Genomic DNA, 16,144 nt, shown 5'->3' on the forward strand with positions numbered 1-16,144 from the left:
ATCAGGTCGAGTACAAATCATGGCATACATCAGACTCCCAACTGCACTAGCATTAGGAACTGATGCCATCTTTTTTTCTTCTTCAGTCTTGGGATACTGGTCAACCGATAACTTAGAACCAGTAGACATGGGAGTCAACACAAGCTTGCAGTCAGTCATCTTGAATTTCTTCAGAATATCCTCTATACACTTTCGCTGACTTAACCATAATCTTCCTTTGTCACGCTCCCTCTTAATCTGCATACCCAATATCACATTTCCAACACCTAGATCTTTCATTTCAAACTGCTTTGCTAGCAGTCCTTTAACAATGATGATCATCTTCAAACTGTTTCCAACGAGTAACATGTCGTCAACATACAAATTAAGAATAACAAAGTCACCTTCTAACCTTTTCACATAAACACAGTGATAAACATCACAGCGGTCAAAGCCTAGCTGCACCACATAAGTATCGAACTTCATGTACCACATCCTTGGGGACTGCTTCAGGCCATACAGAGATTTATTCAGCTTGTAGACTAGCTTCTCTTTGCCTCTTGCAATGAACCTCTTTGGTTGCTTCATGAAAATAACCTCCTCCAAATCACCATGAAGGAAAACCGTCTTCACATCCAGCTGCTCCACCTCTAGGTCTTATGTACCTGCTACAGACAAAATCAGTCTTATGGAATTTAACTTTGCAACAGGTGAAAATACCTCACCATAATCAACCCCTTCTGTCTGTGAATATCCCTTTGCAACCAATCGAGCCTTGTAGCACTCAATCTCCCCATTGGCACCAACCTTCTTCTTGAACACCCACTTGCAACCAATTGCTTTTCGGTCTGCAGGTAGATTCACCAAACTCCAAGTTTGATTTTCATCAGAGACTTCATCTCTTCTTTCATAGCTTCCTCCCACTGTTTGCCATCCTCCGAGCTCCTAGCTTGTTTTACAGTGCTCGGATCATCACCTGTAATACTAAATGCACAAACATCATCACTAGCACACAGGATATAATTTTTAGGTGTATACCTCTCAGATAATCTTCTTTCCCTCGTGGATCTCCTCAGCACTGGTGCTTCAACCTCATTTTCGGTTTCAGAAAATTCATCCTCTACCTCGTTATATTCAGCAGCTTCAGAATTCAAATTTCCCAATTCAACCTGTGAGTTTACTGTATCCTCTTTCAAACCCACATCCAACTCAACTGTCTGTGACTTTTTAGGAGCTTCAGGAAAAATTTGATTCAACTTAGATTCCCTGAATACAACGTCTCTGTTGTAAGTTACACTTCTAGTATCCGGATTCCACAACTTATAAGATTTTATTGTGAGTGCCAATCACGAAAAAATGTTATTGACTGTATTGTGTTTTCTTTTTTCTTTTTTCATTTGGAGATTTCTTTTTTCGAGATTTTTTTCACTGGTTTATTGATTATTTAACTAATCCAGTCTAGTTAGGTAGGACTTACAAAAATAACAAAATTCTTCCAATCAAATTTTTATCATAATTACATATTCATAACTCTAACTCTAACTCTAACTCGGGACTTCTAATTCTTAGCACTCATGCATTTACCGTTAGATACACAACATATCTCCTAAATTTGTGAAGTTTGAATGTAAATCCGTTGAATTTCGGGGTCTGGAAATATGAGGAAACTATCAACCTGTGCAGAACGAGTCCTATATTTCTTGGTATATAAATATGGTATAACTCTTCCAAATGCAATAATACAAGAAAAAGAAGAAGAAAGAAAGCAAATCTTGATTAAAACTAATTAAAAGGATATTACAAAGAAAGAAAGATGCAAACACTGCATTTTGACAAAAGAAAAACCAAGAATTTTTACAAGAACCACAACCTCTAAAGCTAATTAAAAGGAAACCATACAAATCCATGGGACACGACAGAGCAACAGTCTCCAAGAAATCCCAAACAGCTAGCTTACTACAAAGAAAAGTAACTGAACTAGAACAATACAAAAAATTAAGAGACAAGCTAGCCACAACCTCTGAAACTAAGTACAAGAATGCAAAAAACAGCTAGCGTACGTTATGTATGTTTACTTATACCCCTTAATTTGATCTGTTACATTAATTATTGTTCTGCATGTTGTGGTTGTAAACCAAGTCTAGCGAATCCAAGAGGTGAACAGAATATCTACCGTTGTTTAGCATGCTGAGGTTGTAACCCAATTCCAGACGATATCGGATATTGCTGTTTAGCATGCTGAGGTTGTAACCCAATTCCAGACGATATCGGATATTGCTGTTTAGCATGCTGAGGTTGTAACCCAATTCCAGACGAGATCGGATATTGCTGTTTTGCATGTTGTGGTTGTAACCCAATTCAGCATGAGATCGGATATTGCTTCTTAGCATGTTTTTGTTTTGGTTGTAAAACAACTCACCACGAGATCGGATATTGCTTCTAATTTGCATGTTGTGGTTGTAACCCAATTCCGCACGAGATCGGATATTGCTGCTTTGTATGTTGTGGTTGAATGAATCTAAGACCAAAACGTCGCCGTCCAAAAGCTTCCCCTGACGTTGAGCATTCAAAACCAGAGTCTCTATTGAGAAAGAAGTAGCCATTCTTGGCATGCAAACAGATAGATGTACAGAGAGAGACAGAGAGAGATATGTATGTAGAAAGAGAAGAGAAAGTTTACTTGTGAGGAGATGAAGTGGTGTGGTATAATTTATAGAATTTGCACCTCACTTAATTAGTCACTTGTTGTTCTGCGTTGATTAGCTGGATTTATTAAATCTAAGATTGAAATTTGATTTTGATTTTGATTTGATTTGATTTGCGTCATAAAGTTATTCTGTTTTTTTATTACCGTTTCAATTATTACCGCTTTTAGGTTTCTTTATTGAAAATTACATGTTTATAAAAAGCTTGCATTTATTACATGCGCTTATTGTATTTATTCTTCATGATTTTCTTTCCTTTTTGTTTGTTTTTTTAATTTTAATGACCTTCATTATTTCCATTAAATGGACATCTGAGGTATGCTCCTGTTAGCACTAAATTATTTATATAATTATTGCATTATTTTATATTATTTTATATCTTTTTGGGTTGACAATTACACGAAAATAGGCTGAAAGAATATGAAATATAGCCCAATTCCAATAAAGGAAGTAACCAAGCCCAAGTTAATTTAATTTTTGCTGATAATTGTAATTATTCATATTTTTTAGGTATTTTTGGAAGAAGGCACATGGATCAAATTTTTTGGAAGAGGGGACAATTCAGAACCATTGGTTGACAAGAAGATAGACGGCTATTAGCTTTTAGAATTTTTTAGTTTTTAGTTCCTTTTGTGGGTTGTAAAAAATACACAGTTTTAGATTTAGAATTTTTCAATCTTCGTAATCTTCGTTGTTTTTTTTAGAAAACTTTGAGTGTTGTTAGATTCTGTTTGTTGAAAGCTCAATGTGCTTTTCATTTCTTCTTGAACTCGAAGTGCAATGACGAAGCATCTTCGCTGGAAGGAAGAATCAATGGTGCATGCAAGTGAAGTTTAATATTTTTGTTCCTCGTTTAGGGATCGAAACATTGGTTTGTACGATTAACCTTGATCTTTAATTTTGAATGCATGTTTCTTTTTCTGATATCTCTTATTTGTTGTTTTTAAAAATGGGTTTCTAATTCCTTTCTTTTTCTGGGTTTGTCAAAATGATTGGGTGAAATTTTTGATGTGCATTGTTATTGTTTCTTTTATTTCATTCGTTTGATACTTTCATTTTTACACTTAAGAAATCCATGGGAATGGGACTTGAGTATTTCAACAAAAGGGAATTGGGAAATGGACTTTTGTTAAGTGTTAAATGAACCCTTTTGTTTAGGAATAATCGAAGGTGTATTCTGATACAAATTTCTATAAAGATTCAAGAAACTTTGGGAAAAGTCTTTCTTGAACCTTATTGTTGAATCTGGAAAGCTTCAGCTAAAATTGCCGTAATAACTCATAAATTTAGGCAATACTTTAAAGGGATAGGTTATTGTGCCTACTCCTATTTTACCTACTTTTGCCTACCTCTTTCGTTGCCGTTCGATTACCATCTCATCTAACGATCCATATTTGTGATATAAAATAAACTTTTTTTTCCTTTTCTTTCTTCTCACTTTCTCCCATACCCTTTCTCTCTCCTCTCCTTTCTCTCTTCCTCTACGCCATACCTAATTTTTTTCCCTTCTGCCGCCGTGGACCTCAATCTCCTGACAAACTGTTCAATTCTAATGATATTTTTAATCTTTATAAATTAATACGATTGAATCGATGACTAACAAAGAAGTTTTGATGTGATTCAAAGCGGTGGTGCCACACAAGGTCGATCTGTTCACAGAATCCTCCTTGTCTCTGCTTCAATATGTCGATCTGTTCTTCCACATGATAGATACTCTTAATTTCTAATAATTAATTGGCTATCCGTATCAACATAATTGCTGGAATGGCACCAATTAACCCTCTTTCCGGATTTTTCCAATATCAATTTTTTTTATTCTTTAATTTTTTTATTTATTTTGAATAAAACAACTTTTGAAGAGAGAAAAACCCATCCAAAGAGGCCCTAATAATTTTTTAATGACATGGAAGAAAATGAGAAAAAAAGATTAAAAAAAAGATGATGCTAATTTTTTTAATTTTTTATTTCTATTATTTTAGTTCCTTTATTTTTTTTTCTCTTCAGTCAATTGATAAAAGATTTGAAACTTTAAAAACTTTCTTCCCTTTTCTCCCCTCAATCCAAAGATAAGGTTAAATTATAGAGAATCATCCCATTCTTCTAATAAAAACAAAAAGAGAATTATCTCGTATTTTAATTAAAATATCTTTATTGACAAAACTATTTATGTCTAAAAGGACATAATTTACGTCCTTTAAAAGGACACACTAAATCCCTCTCTTTTTCCTGATTTGATCGGAATACTTTGAGCCATGAGAGTAAAAATGAGGGCAAAAATTCATGAATCAATTTTATTAGTAAATTATGTTTAAGATATATCCATGAAATTTTTATTCTTATTTTACCATAATACATAGTTGACTCAAAGCGAAAGTAGAGTAAACACTTATACCTCGATACCGGAGTTGTTAAATTGAGTCATGACTTATCAATTAATCTGGTTTAAGTTACCAAAATTCAATCCATATTAATTTACTTTTCTCTCAACTTGTAATGAGCTAACCAGAAACTTTGGGTTTAAACATTTTTAAATTCACAATTTTCATGAATTACTAATTGTTTTGATTATATTTATAAAAATTATGAATTCAGTTTGGTGATTGGTTATGTTTTGATGATTTTTACTATCTAGAATTAATTTATTATGATTACATATTTTTCTATTCTTTTAACTAATAATAAACAAATTTGTTTAACATTAATTTCAATCTAGCATTTTATGAGCCAATCCTAATCATCATGACTCATGAGAGATCTAAATAATAAATTACCCTCTTCGTTAAAAAAATATTCCAAAGCATATGCACCTTTTCTTTCTTTTTCCGAGCATATGATTCACTAGGGGTGTTCGCGGTCTGGATTGGATCGATTTTGGAAGCAAAATTCATCCGATCCAATCCCTTCGTTTTGATCATATAATCATCCCTTCGGTTTTGATTTGTTTTCAAATCCGATCCGATCCGATCCAATCCAATTTTTTTCGGTTTGGATTGAATTATCTAATGTTTCCTTTTTCAACTATACCCTCTTCCTAAATATGTTCCTACCTATTATCTAGATTACCCCTTAAACTCACCTTAACAGATAAAGAATCTCAACTTTTATAGCCTTTCAAAATCTATCCGTAGTTAAGATTCGCCTCTTCTAAACACAAGTAGCTGTACTTTTTTTTCCTTTTTTTTTCAGTGAAAATAAGCAAGCAGCTGTCAACTCCATTTTCAAAGTAAACGCCATTGCTGTCAACTCATATCAGGAATTTTTTAAAAATAAAATAATATATACTTGATAATGGGTGTTTCCATTCCTTCACAATAATAATAAAAGTGCTCTGTTTCACTTCAACGGAAATAAGTGTTTATTTGGATGAGTTTTCAAAAAAATTAAAAATTATACCTTACTTATTTTAGAAGTGCTTTTTATAAAAGTTAAAGTTATTTAAATTTTTTAAAAATATTTAGTTTTTGAAAAAATATTTGACTTATGTTATTTTTAGAAGTTAAAATTTTCAGTTTAAAAAAATAAATAGATTTTTGACTTTTTTTTATGACTTTTGCTTTTTTTAAAAGCATGCGTCCAAACATATTTTTTCATACATGCTTTTTTTTTTTCTGAAGAAAGACAACTTTTTGAGAGAGAAAAATCCATCCAAACGGCCCTAATAAATTTTTAATGACATGGAAGAAAATGAGAGAAAAGATTAAGAAAGAGATGACGCTAATTTTTTTTAATTTTTGATTTCTATTATTGTAGTTGCTTTATTTTTCTTCTCTTCAGTCAATTGAGAAAAGATTTGAAACTTTAAAAACTTTTTTCCATTTTCTCCTCTCAATCCAAAGATGAGGTTAAGGCATGACAACTATATATTAGCATATGATATTAAAAAATAAAATGGTCAAGGGAATGAGAAAAAAAAATGTGAATTGTGAAGACGATTGAAAAATAATAGTTAAAACTATATATTAGCAATTGTCGTAAAAAAAACTATATAATAAAATATTATAAATTTTTATATAATTTTTTAAATATAAAATTTAGTATTTCGGTTAAAATCTATTGTCATTTGCAATTTTATACAGTTGATGAAATCTATAAACAAAAGTAAAGAAATAGATTTTTATTGTGTTATCAAACGTAATTTTGATTATCGGAATAAAAAAAATGTGTTATCAAACGTAATTCTGATTCTCGGAATAAAAATAAAATATGTTAACAAACGTAATTCTGATTCTCAGAATTGTTCCAAGGCACAGAAATAGAAAAGAATCATTCCTTTTCAGAAACAATGCCAGGAATCAGAATGATTGTCATGCGCAGCCTAATTGTCGTTGATTATATATCAGAGCAAACATACAAAAATGCACTAACTTTTTCGATAAACATTTCAAACATAAAATTTCACTTTCCTCCCACAACATAATAAGTAATGAACCAAACATTATTCTAATTGATCTCAGAATATGTTTTTAAATGAATAATATAAATCATCATATATTATATTATTAAAAAATAAAAGGTATGTGTAATTATGATAAATGTTTGACATGTCAAATTTTTTGCCCCAACTAAAGTTAAATTCTGGCTCCGCCATTGTGTGGAGCCATTCTTTTGGACGTTAGACGATTTTTGAAATAACTTATAGTGAAAAATATATCTTTTTACTTATAAAATGCAATTTTTGAAAAAAAAATTCATTCAAACGGGTCGTTAATCTTCACCTCTGCTATTTTTAAAATTTTTGAAAAGTTAAAAAATAAAGAAAGAAAGATAAAAAGTTTTTTTTTAATATTGCTCTTAACTTTGATCAATCTGATACCGCCAATCCCATGGGAATAACAAATTACATGTTATGGAATAAAAAAATCAACAGGGTCAAATTAGGTAAGAAAAATAATGAACTAGTAAGAAAAAAAAATGAATATCGTCAAATTATATAAGAAAAAGCATTGAACGTGTATAAAGTAGGAACTGTTTTAAAAAACTAATGAATAACTTTAATTTGGATTTCGAAATGGTAATCCAAATATTGAATTCTGGAAATTATTGGTATTTATTCCCTTCTTTATATTGTTCAATATCAGATTAATTACCATTTAATAGTCATCATATTAACGAAATTGGACTTTTTTCCTTACACACGTTTCTCATTTTCATCATATTAATTACCATTCAATATTGTCATCATATTAACATTGAACATGTATAAAGTAGGAGTTGTTATAAAATACTAATGAATAACTTTAACTTGGATTTTGAAATGGTAATTCAAATTTGAAATCTGAAAATCATTGGTATTTATTCCCCCTTTATGATTGGTCAATACCAGGTTAATTACCATTCAATATTGTCATCATATTGGACTTTTTTCCTTACACACATTTCTGATATTCTTCTTGACTTTCTCCCTAATTTGTTCCCTAATTTCTATCTTAGGAATTTCCTTCATCCAATACCTGACTTTGTTTTTTCTTGAATTTCCTTTATTTGATTTCTCTTAATTCATATCAGGAATTTTTAAAAAATAAAATAATATATACTTGATAAATGGGTGTTCCCATTCCTTGATTCCAATTTAAATTCACAATAATAATAAAAGTGCTCTGTTTCACTTCTATGAGAATAAGTGATTGTTTGGATGAGTTTTCAAAAAAAATATTTTTATATTTTATTTATTTTAGAAGTACTTTTTATAAAAGTTAATGTTATTTAGATTTTTAAAAAATATTTAGTTTTTGAAAAAATATTTGTGTTTTAACTTATGTTATTTTTAGAAGCTAAAATTTTCATTTAAAAAAAAAAAGATTTTTAACTTTTTTTTATGACTTTTACTCTTTTTAAAAGTAGACGTCCAAACATATTTCTCCCATACATGCTTTTTTTTTCCTGAAGTAAAACAACTTTTGAAGAGAGAAAAACCCATCTAAAGAGGCCCTAATAATTTTTTAATGACATGGAAGAAAATGAGAGAAAAGATTAAAAAAAAAAGATGACGCTAATTTTTTTAATTTTTTATTTCTATTATTTTAGTTCCTTTATTTTTTTTTCTCTTCAGTCAATTGATAAAAGATTTGAAACTTTAAAAACTTTCTTCCCTTGTCTCCCCTCAATCCAAATATAAGGTTAAATTATAGAGAATCATCCCATTCTTCTAATAAAAACAAAAAGAGAATTATCTCGTATTTTAATTAAAATATATCATTTGTCCTCTCTTTATTGACAAAACTATTTATGTCTAAAAGTTAAATTGAGTCATGACTTATCAATTAATCTGGTTTAAGTTACCAAAATTCAATCCATATTAATTTACTTTTCTCTCAACTTGTAATGAGCTAACCAGAAACTTTGGGTTTAAACTTTTTTAAATTCACAATTTTCATGAATTACTAATTGTTTTGATTATATTTATAAAAATTATTAATTCAGTTTGGTGATTGGTTATGTTTTGATGATTTTTACTACAATCTAGAATTAATTTATTATGATTACATATTTTTCTATTCTTTTAACTAATAATAAACAAATTTGTTTAACATTAATTTCAATCTAGCATTTTATGAGCCAATCCTAATCATCATGACTCATGAGAGATCTAAATAATAAATTACCTCCTTCGTTAAAAAAATATTCCAAAGCATATGCACATTTTCTTTCTTTTTCCGAGCATATGATTCACTAGGGGTGTTCGCGGTCTGGATTGGATCGATTTTGGAAGCAAAATTCATCCGATCCAATCCCTTCGGTTTAATCATATAATCATGCATTCGGTTTTAATTTGTTTTCAAATCCGATCCGATCCGATCCGATCCAATCCAATTTTTTTTCGGTTTGGATTGAATTATCTAATGTTTCCTTTTTCAGCTATACCCTCTTCCTAAATATGTTCCTACCTATTATCTCGATTACCCCTTAACCTCACCTTAACAGATAAAGAATCTAAATTTTATAGCCTTTCAAAATCTATCCCCTGGTAGTTAAGATTCGCCTCTTCTAAACACAAGTAGAAGTACTTTTTTTTCCTTTTTTTTCAGTGAAAATAAGCAAGCAGCTGTCAACTCCATTTTCAAAGTAAACGCCATTGCTATATATAATTGACTCAAGGTCAAACTCCTCGCTACCATCTGTACAAAAAAGTATGTCTTGAAATACAAATTGCCAACACTAAATAAGTACACATGCAGCGTTATGGGAGGGATAACATACGCTTATGCACTCATGGTTTCGGATTAAAATCTTCCAAAAAAACATATGACTAGGTCAAGTTTTCACTGAAGTGAAATCATAGCATTCTATTTATCATGCTCCAGCAAGAGCAAAAACATGCAGTGACACACTAATATCATATTCACAGGTTCTGTACAACTAGCTGAGTTTTCTCAGTAATCATTATTTAGAGGAAAAAAATGTAATCCACTTTTGCCAACTGTAGAATGTGTTGGGCAAAGTATACTATAAAACCCCAGCTAAAGCAGCAGAGATAGTGGTTTATGGGGTGTCAACCTGTCAGTAGGTCAAAATGCTTTACAGAGGTTAGCCCTCATGTTATATAAACCTTGCTGATGAATTGGAACTGCCCACAACTTGCTCCTCTTTGGTTCAGATATCCTTACATGTGAAATTGCATTGGCAAGTGCATCAATCCACACACAAACATCATGATATTCTGAATTGCAACTTTCAGATGATGAAGAAAGGCTTGAAACCTCATTAAGGAACCCATCATCCATCCTGTTTCTTCCTAACCTAGGTTCAGGTGCAGCAACAAAGTTGTGGCAAGCAGCTCCATTTTGGTGCTTCAACTTTGATTCAACGGGCAGGATCTTCAATGTACGTTCTGTGTAGAAAGATATCCATGGATGTCCTGAAATTGAACCACATAATATTAATTTAACATGCAAACAATCGAACAGTTCTTAAAACTTAAAAGTACTGTCATTTTATTTCCTGTTTAAAAACATTAGGGAGAAAAAGAGAGCCTCAGCCACATAGAAGAACACATAATAAAAACTAATAAAAGTATGTGAGAATTAACAGATTCCCACCACTGTTATCCCAACCAAAACAAGGCAATCCTTCTAATTATTAAGAATTCATGTGAAAGGCAAAGATACTTTTCAACAAAACTTGGAAATTTCTAATTTTAATTATTTCAAGATTAAAAAACAAAAAATCAGACCAAATACAACTAGTCTTTGGTGTATTCATCATTGAGGAAGAGAGATAAAGCACGCTAAACTTACTAAGTACTTCATCAGCTGTTATCCTTGCTGAAATATCCCTTGTCAGCATTCTCCCAACAAGATCTCGTGCAGGTTTAGATATTGATTCCCACATCCCGGTTTGGAACTCTAGCTTGGAATTCTTAATAGCCTCAAAAACTGCTTCTTGTGAATCCCCTTTAAATGGAAGAACACCAACCAACAGAGCATGCAGGAGCACTCCAGCACTCCATATATCCGCCTTTTCTGAGTATCTACCCAACAACACTTCTGGTGCAACATATGCAGGGCTCCCAGCCAAACCCGTCAAGTTCTAAGATGACTGAAGTTACTGTTTAGACCTTATAATTACTTCTTCATGAATCATGATATTTTTAATTAATTATCATTTTTTCAAAAATATGCTTAGCGATATATTTTTATTTATTTTAAATAATTCATATTTCTATCATCGATTCATACTCTCAATCCAAAACATATAATTGAAAATATTATATTCAACTGTAAAATTATTATTATTATTGAGGTAAAAAGTTTTGGGCGACCTTTGGAATCAACGGCAAATTGAGAGTACTAACTTGGTTAGGATGGAGAAAAAAAGGTTATAGCGAATTGAGAAGCGGAGAAAGTTATATTTATTATTATTTTAGACTTATCACTCTTATTATTTGATTGGTTATTGTTATATCAATTTGAAATCAATAATAAAAAAATAGAAAGAAAAAAAAAACTATTGCTGATTTCGACTTTGATAAATAATTAGATAGTAAGGGTGGTACGTCTAAAATATAATAAATATAACCGCCCCAACTGAGAGGCTTGATAGTCCATTGTTCTTTATAAAACAAAGGGGTGGTGAAGGGAGGGCCCCAATTGGTAGAAAAAAACCCGCAACTTTTTTTCTTCCAGAAACTCTTAGTATTTAAAAAATACATTGAATTTCAATTATTTCGAGTTGAGTCGAGTGAACTTACTCAAAGGAACAATATTCTCTTAATGTCTGTTTTTTCGTTTTCACAATTAAGACTTCACTTAAATATAATCGAGTCCCTTATTACTCGAACTTTTTACATATTGATTTATAAAACAAACAAATAATAACATTTGTAGATAGATCAAAAAACTCAATTTTTGAGTTTGTTCTTTCCGGTTCAAAGGTTGAAGTGACAAAAATAATAGAACCCCGTATACCGAAGTGAAAAAGAATTGAAGTGAAAAAGAACCAATTTTAATTATTATTATTTTAACCTTGAATAAAATCCATTAAACCAGTAATGAAAAAGAATTGAAGTGAGTAAACATAAACAGAAAAACCAAAATCACTGGCTGCTTGTGGAAGCTTGTGAAGCTTCCAAAAAATAATCCATTTTCTTTATCACTGGCTGCTACACTAGTCCGGTGAACATTCTTTACCTCAGTTACTCTACCATCAGCCTCATTCATACTCTCATATCACATGAATACCGAACTAATTTGTTTCCAGCTGCAATAGTAGACTGAAGAATATCATCCTCTTTCTGCTGCTTCACTTTAAGTGATTTTTAGAATAAATTTCAGCCCAAACTTTATTGAAATCTGAACGACACCGACTCCATTCCTCCTGTTTCTGCTTCAGTCGAGTCAATATTACAGGGAGCGCACGAGTTGGGTTTTTACGCAATATGTCTATAACGTCAAGACCATGGTCACCATATAGACGTTCAATGCACCTTAAATTTTGAACAGTAAAGTAATCTTCAATACGGTTCAGAGTCTCCATATTGATCTTATTTTCATTCATGTTATTATATAATTCCTCTGCACGTTTAGCTGCAGAACTCACAGACTCTAATAACATGTCCAGCTCAAATCTGTCATCTTCACATCTGAACAAGCTCTCTTCGTACTGATTCCTGCACATATGTTCGGAAGAGTAATCCTCACTTCCTGAACTCACAGATACCCAGTGATCATTCAATACTTGAGCACCAAGCTCAGATCTCTGACTAGCTGTAGGAATTGGATAATCAGCAGGTAGAAGCCGGTAGCTGGGAGTGCAACGTTTACAGTCACTGAGGTCAAGTTCTTTAATGGATTTTCCCATGTACTCCTTCTCCCTGTATCTTTCCTTCTCTTTAGCTCCATCCATCTCACGCTTCTGCTCTTTGTCTTTGTCTTTGTCCTCCAACTTTGATGATCTTAGTGACTTTTTACTCATGACACCAGCAAGGAACCCATCAATATTTTCCAAACACTCCAGGAAATCATTGAATTCCACCATAAGATCAAGATGCTTTCCAAGTAAATCGGTTACCAAATTTTGCAATTCATTCCTTTTTATTATTTCACTGACGAAAAAATTATAAAGGCACTTCAAGAAAGCTTGGTAGTCATCAGCACTGTTCAACTTCTCCTTAACTTTCTCAAAGAAACTGAATGCTTGACTATACATGTTCTTTAAGGTATCCTTGTCTTCCTTAGAAGAAAAGTCTGAAGCCAACCCAAAACCTTCAGCTTTCTTGACAGATTTCTTTTTCTCATGAAAGCGCTGCAAGTTCAAATCCCTGCTGTTATTATTTTATATTGACAAAAATCTCACATGAGTCTTTACAATATTATTATTTTTTATTCTATAAATAATGTTCGCCCATCTAAATGTGACAACGCCTAACTCACCAGGTATTGTAAGCGAGTTAGGTAACGTGACATTATGAACAAAAATTTACAAAATGTGACATTCAGATAATTTTTTACAAAAAAGTGGCACTTTAATCGTTGTCCATCAAAGAATCCTATAACAATTTCCATCTTAGGGGCGAAAAAGTAGAATACATTCTTATATATTAAATTAAAGTTTATTCTCTTAAATGTAATGCCTATAATAGAGTAAACACATATGATTTACTCTGCATCAGTATCCTTTCTATATATACTGCAAAAGACAACTCTGTGTTTTGTGATATAGTTTCTGAACTGTTAAGAGTTTGTTTCGTGCCAGCTCAGTTTCTGTTAGAAGTTAGATTTGCTGAGCTGGGGGGACACTGTAATCAGTTTAATCTTAAGTCAATAACACAGTTCTCACTCAGAAACTTTCTCTGATCTCTTCTCTCTTTCTCCTCCTCCTCCTCTCTCTCTCCCTCTCTCTCTCATACTTACATTTACTCAACAAACATAAACACATACTAGAACAGACGAAACGTACAAAGAAAAAAAAAACAGAACAAACTTAAAAAATAAAAATAAAAAATAAAAAAGGAACCTACTCAGTCACAAAATTATATTCTGTTATGTAAATAAGTTTACATTCACTCCAATTCCTTCTTATACTCAAACTAACTAGGTTGATTGAGAAAACTGCATTACACTCAACTAACAGAAAACAACATTTTCGTCCTAAATAATCAGCAATAACTTTGGGGTAATAAGTTATGAGTCAGATTAGTTCTAGCAAACCCAACCCCATGAGCTAGGAAAATGAAAATGTAGAGAGAAAGAATCATCCAATAAAACCGTTAAAAAGGGGAGAAATGGATACCTCAAGAAATTGTTGAGCATTTATATGATCAGGTTCTCTCTCATCCTGATCACGATTAATCCTCATATCCTTACTCTCACGTTTCCTCCGCTTCTTGTGCATGTTCATCATTGTGTTGTCATCATCCATCTCAGGGTGTTCAACACTCAGATCACACTCACGATCATGAGAAGGAAGCCTCTTTCGTCGATATACTTGCATTTGCCGCATCATGGGTGCCATAGAACTCCGCTCACTAAAGCGCTGCAATGAATTTCGAGCATCCGGAGCATGCTGTGTAGAAGGTGCTGCGAAACTATCTGGTAAGAATCTGGTGAACTCCTCAAGCAAATCTCGATGATCCTTAAACAGGGTAGCAACCTCACTATAAATTTCACCTATGTCCTTATGCTCTTTGCGGTACATATTGGAAATGTTCAAGAACGATTTGTAAACATGCTCATCACTTTGGAATCGTTTCTTTATCTTGTTCACAAAACTAATAGCTTCTTCAAATTCAACCGTTTTCTTTGGAGGAGCCTCATCCCTTACTCTCTTCATCTTTTATCGGTTCTCCAGATTTTCCTAGGAAAATTCGCTGGAAAACAAGTCGAGTAGATCGACAAGAGAAAGAAAAAAAAAAGAGTGAAGTGTTTGATCGGACAGAACAACAAGGTAAACAAGAAAAACAACAAATAGGGTTTCTTCTTTCTCTGTCTCTCTCACGTTGTTGCGTTAGAACGATGGAAACTGAGGCGGTGGGAACCAATTAAAAGGCTAGATTTAGTAAGCTATTCTCAAACTGTGCAGTCTCATACCTGCACAGTCTTTGGAATTCTTCTCTTTCGGGTGTCGATTCGATTCATTCATGCATGTAACCCCACGCTGGAAGCCTGTCAGGAGTCACTCCTTGTCCGTGCCCCTTTGCACCGGCGATTACTCCCTGCCCTCGTCAGCGCTCTAGATGTTACATCATTTTAATAGAGAGATTCACACAAGAAATTATTTTTTATTTAAAATTTAAATTAAAAAAATCACTCACTTTCTCTCCCATGATTTTCATTTCTTATCTCTATATCTCTCCTAAAATAATATAACTTATGTCATTTAAAATGACAAACATCAAACTCATTATTTAAACATGGTCCTATCACTTAATTTGTTTTTAGCTTTTTTTTTTTTAAGAAAAAACCCAAGCAAGACCTGATTATCAAACTTGTGCAGGACAACAAATTAGACATGATTAGTTATCAAACTTCAAGACCTAATACGTCAAATGCTTTGACGGGATTAGCCAAAAAAATTAAGTCCATGTTTTTTAATAAATTAATTACGCATTTATTACAGTTTTGGAAATAATTATATATTTATTGTACAATATAACGACCAATTTGGGCGTCACTCAAGACGCCTAAATTGGGCGTCACTCAAGAGGCAATCATACTTAATTTAGGCGTCATTTATCAGATATTGACACATGTCATATTTTTTTTCCAAAAAAATAATAATTTAATCATAAAACTTCTGAAGGCCGTAACTTTTGACTCGGGTATCCAAATCAGGTAATTCTTTTTTTAATTCCTCATAACTTTTTGAGATCTACGCAATGAGATCTCATTTGACATATTTTATTTCTCACAAACACAATTTAAATTTGCAAGAATAATATTATAAGAAACATTAAACCCGGAAGCCTCTGAGTTCTGGATTTGTGATTTAATATAAATAAGAAATTAATTATGGCTTATGAATTT

At 32.1% G+C, this 16,144-nt stretch overlaps 2 protein-coding genes across 2 annotated transcripts; both read right to left on the minus strand.

Annotated features, from left to right (window-relative positions):
• Positions 1 to 10,189: 10,189 nt before the first annotated feature.
• On the minus strand, positions 10,190 to 12,340 carry LOC133309214 (serine/threonine-protein kinase PEPKR2-like). The gene is made up of 3 exons (XM_061509971.1): positions 12,212 to 12,340; positions 10,919 to 11,210; positions 10,190 to 10,539 (listed from the first exon to the last, which is right to left on the minus strand). Exons 1-3 carry the CDS (start codon positions 12,338 to 12,340, stop codon positions 10,190 to 10,192), a joined length of 771 nt encoding a protein of 256 aa, XP_061365955.1.
• On the minus strand, positions 11,618 to 14,951 carry LOC133309222 (paired amphipathic helix protein Sin3-like 2). Its single transcript, XM_061509983.1, has 2 exons — positions 14,412 to 14,951; positions 11,618 to 13,412 (listed from the first exon to the last, which is right to left on the minus strand). Exons 1-2 carry the CDS (start codon positions 14,949 to 14,951, stop codon positions 12,423 to 12,425), a joined length of 1,530 nt encoding a protein of 509 aa, XP_061365967.1. The 3' UTR covers positions 11,618 to 12,422.
• Positions 14,952 to 16,144: the final 1,193 nt, after the last annotated feature.

The sequence above is a fragment of the Gastrolobium bilobum genome, unplaced genomic scaffold, assembly GCF_033153095.1.
Source record: "Gastrolobium bilobum isolate Gb01-03AN ecotype WA unplaced genomic scaffold, APGP_CSIRO_Gbil_v1 utg760801, whole genome shotgun sequence".
Lineage (NCBI taxonomy): Eukaryota > Viridiplantae > Streptophyta > Magnoliopsida > Fabales > Fabaceae > Gastrolobium > Gastrolobium bilobum.

Coding starts and splice junctions, on each gene's coding strand:
- LOC133309222 (XM_061509983.1), bottom strand. CDS start 14,951: ATGAAGAGAGTAAGGGATGAGGCTCCTCCAAAGAAAACGGTTGAATTT. Junction 13,413..14,411: donor ATGCTCAACAATTTCTTGAG/GTATCCATTTCT, acceptor CGCTTTCATGAG/AAAAAGAAATCTGTCAAGAA.
- LOC133309214 (XM_061509971.1), bottom strand. CDS start 12,340: ATGAATGAGGCTGATGGTAGAGTAACTGAGGTAAAGAATGTTCACCGG. Junction 11,211..12,211: donor ACAAGCAGCCAGTGATTTTG/GTTTTTCTGTTT, acceptor CAGTCATCTTAG/AACTTGACGGGTTTGGCTGG. Junction 10,540..10,918: donor AACAGCTGATGAAGTACTTA/GTAAGTTTAGCG, acceptor GTTCAATTTCAG/GACATCCATGGATATCTTTC.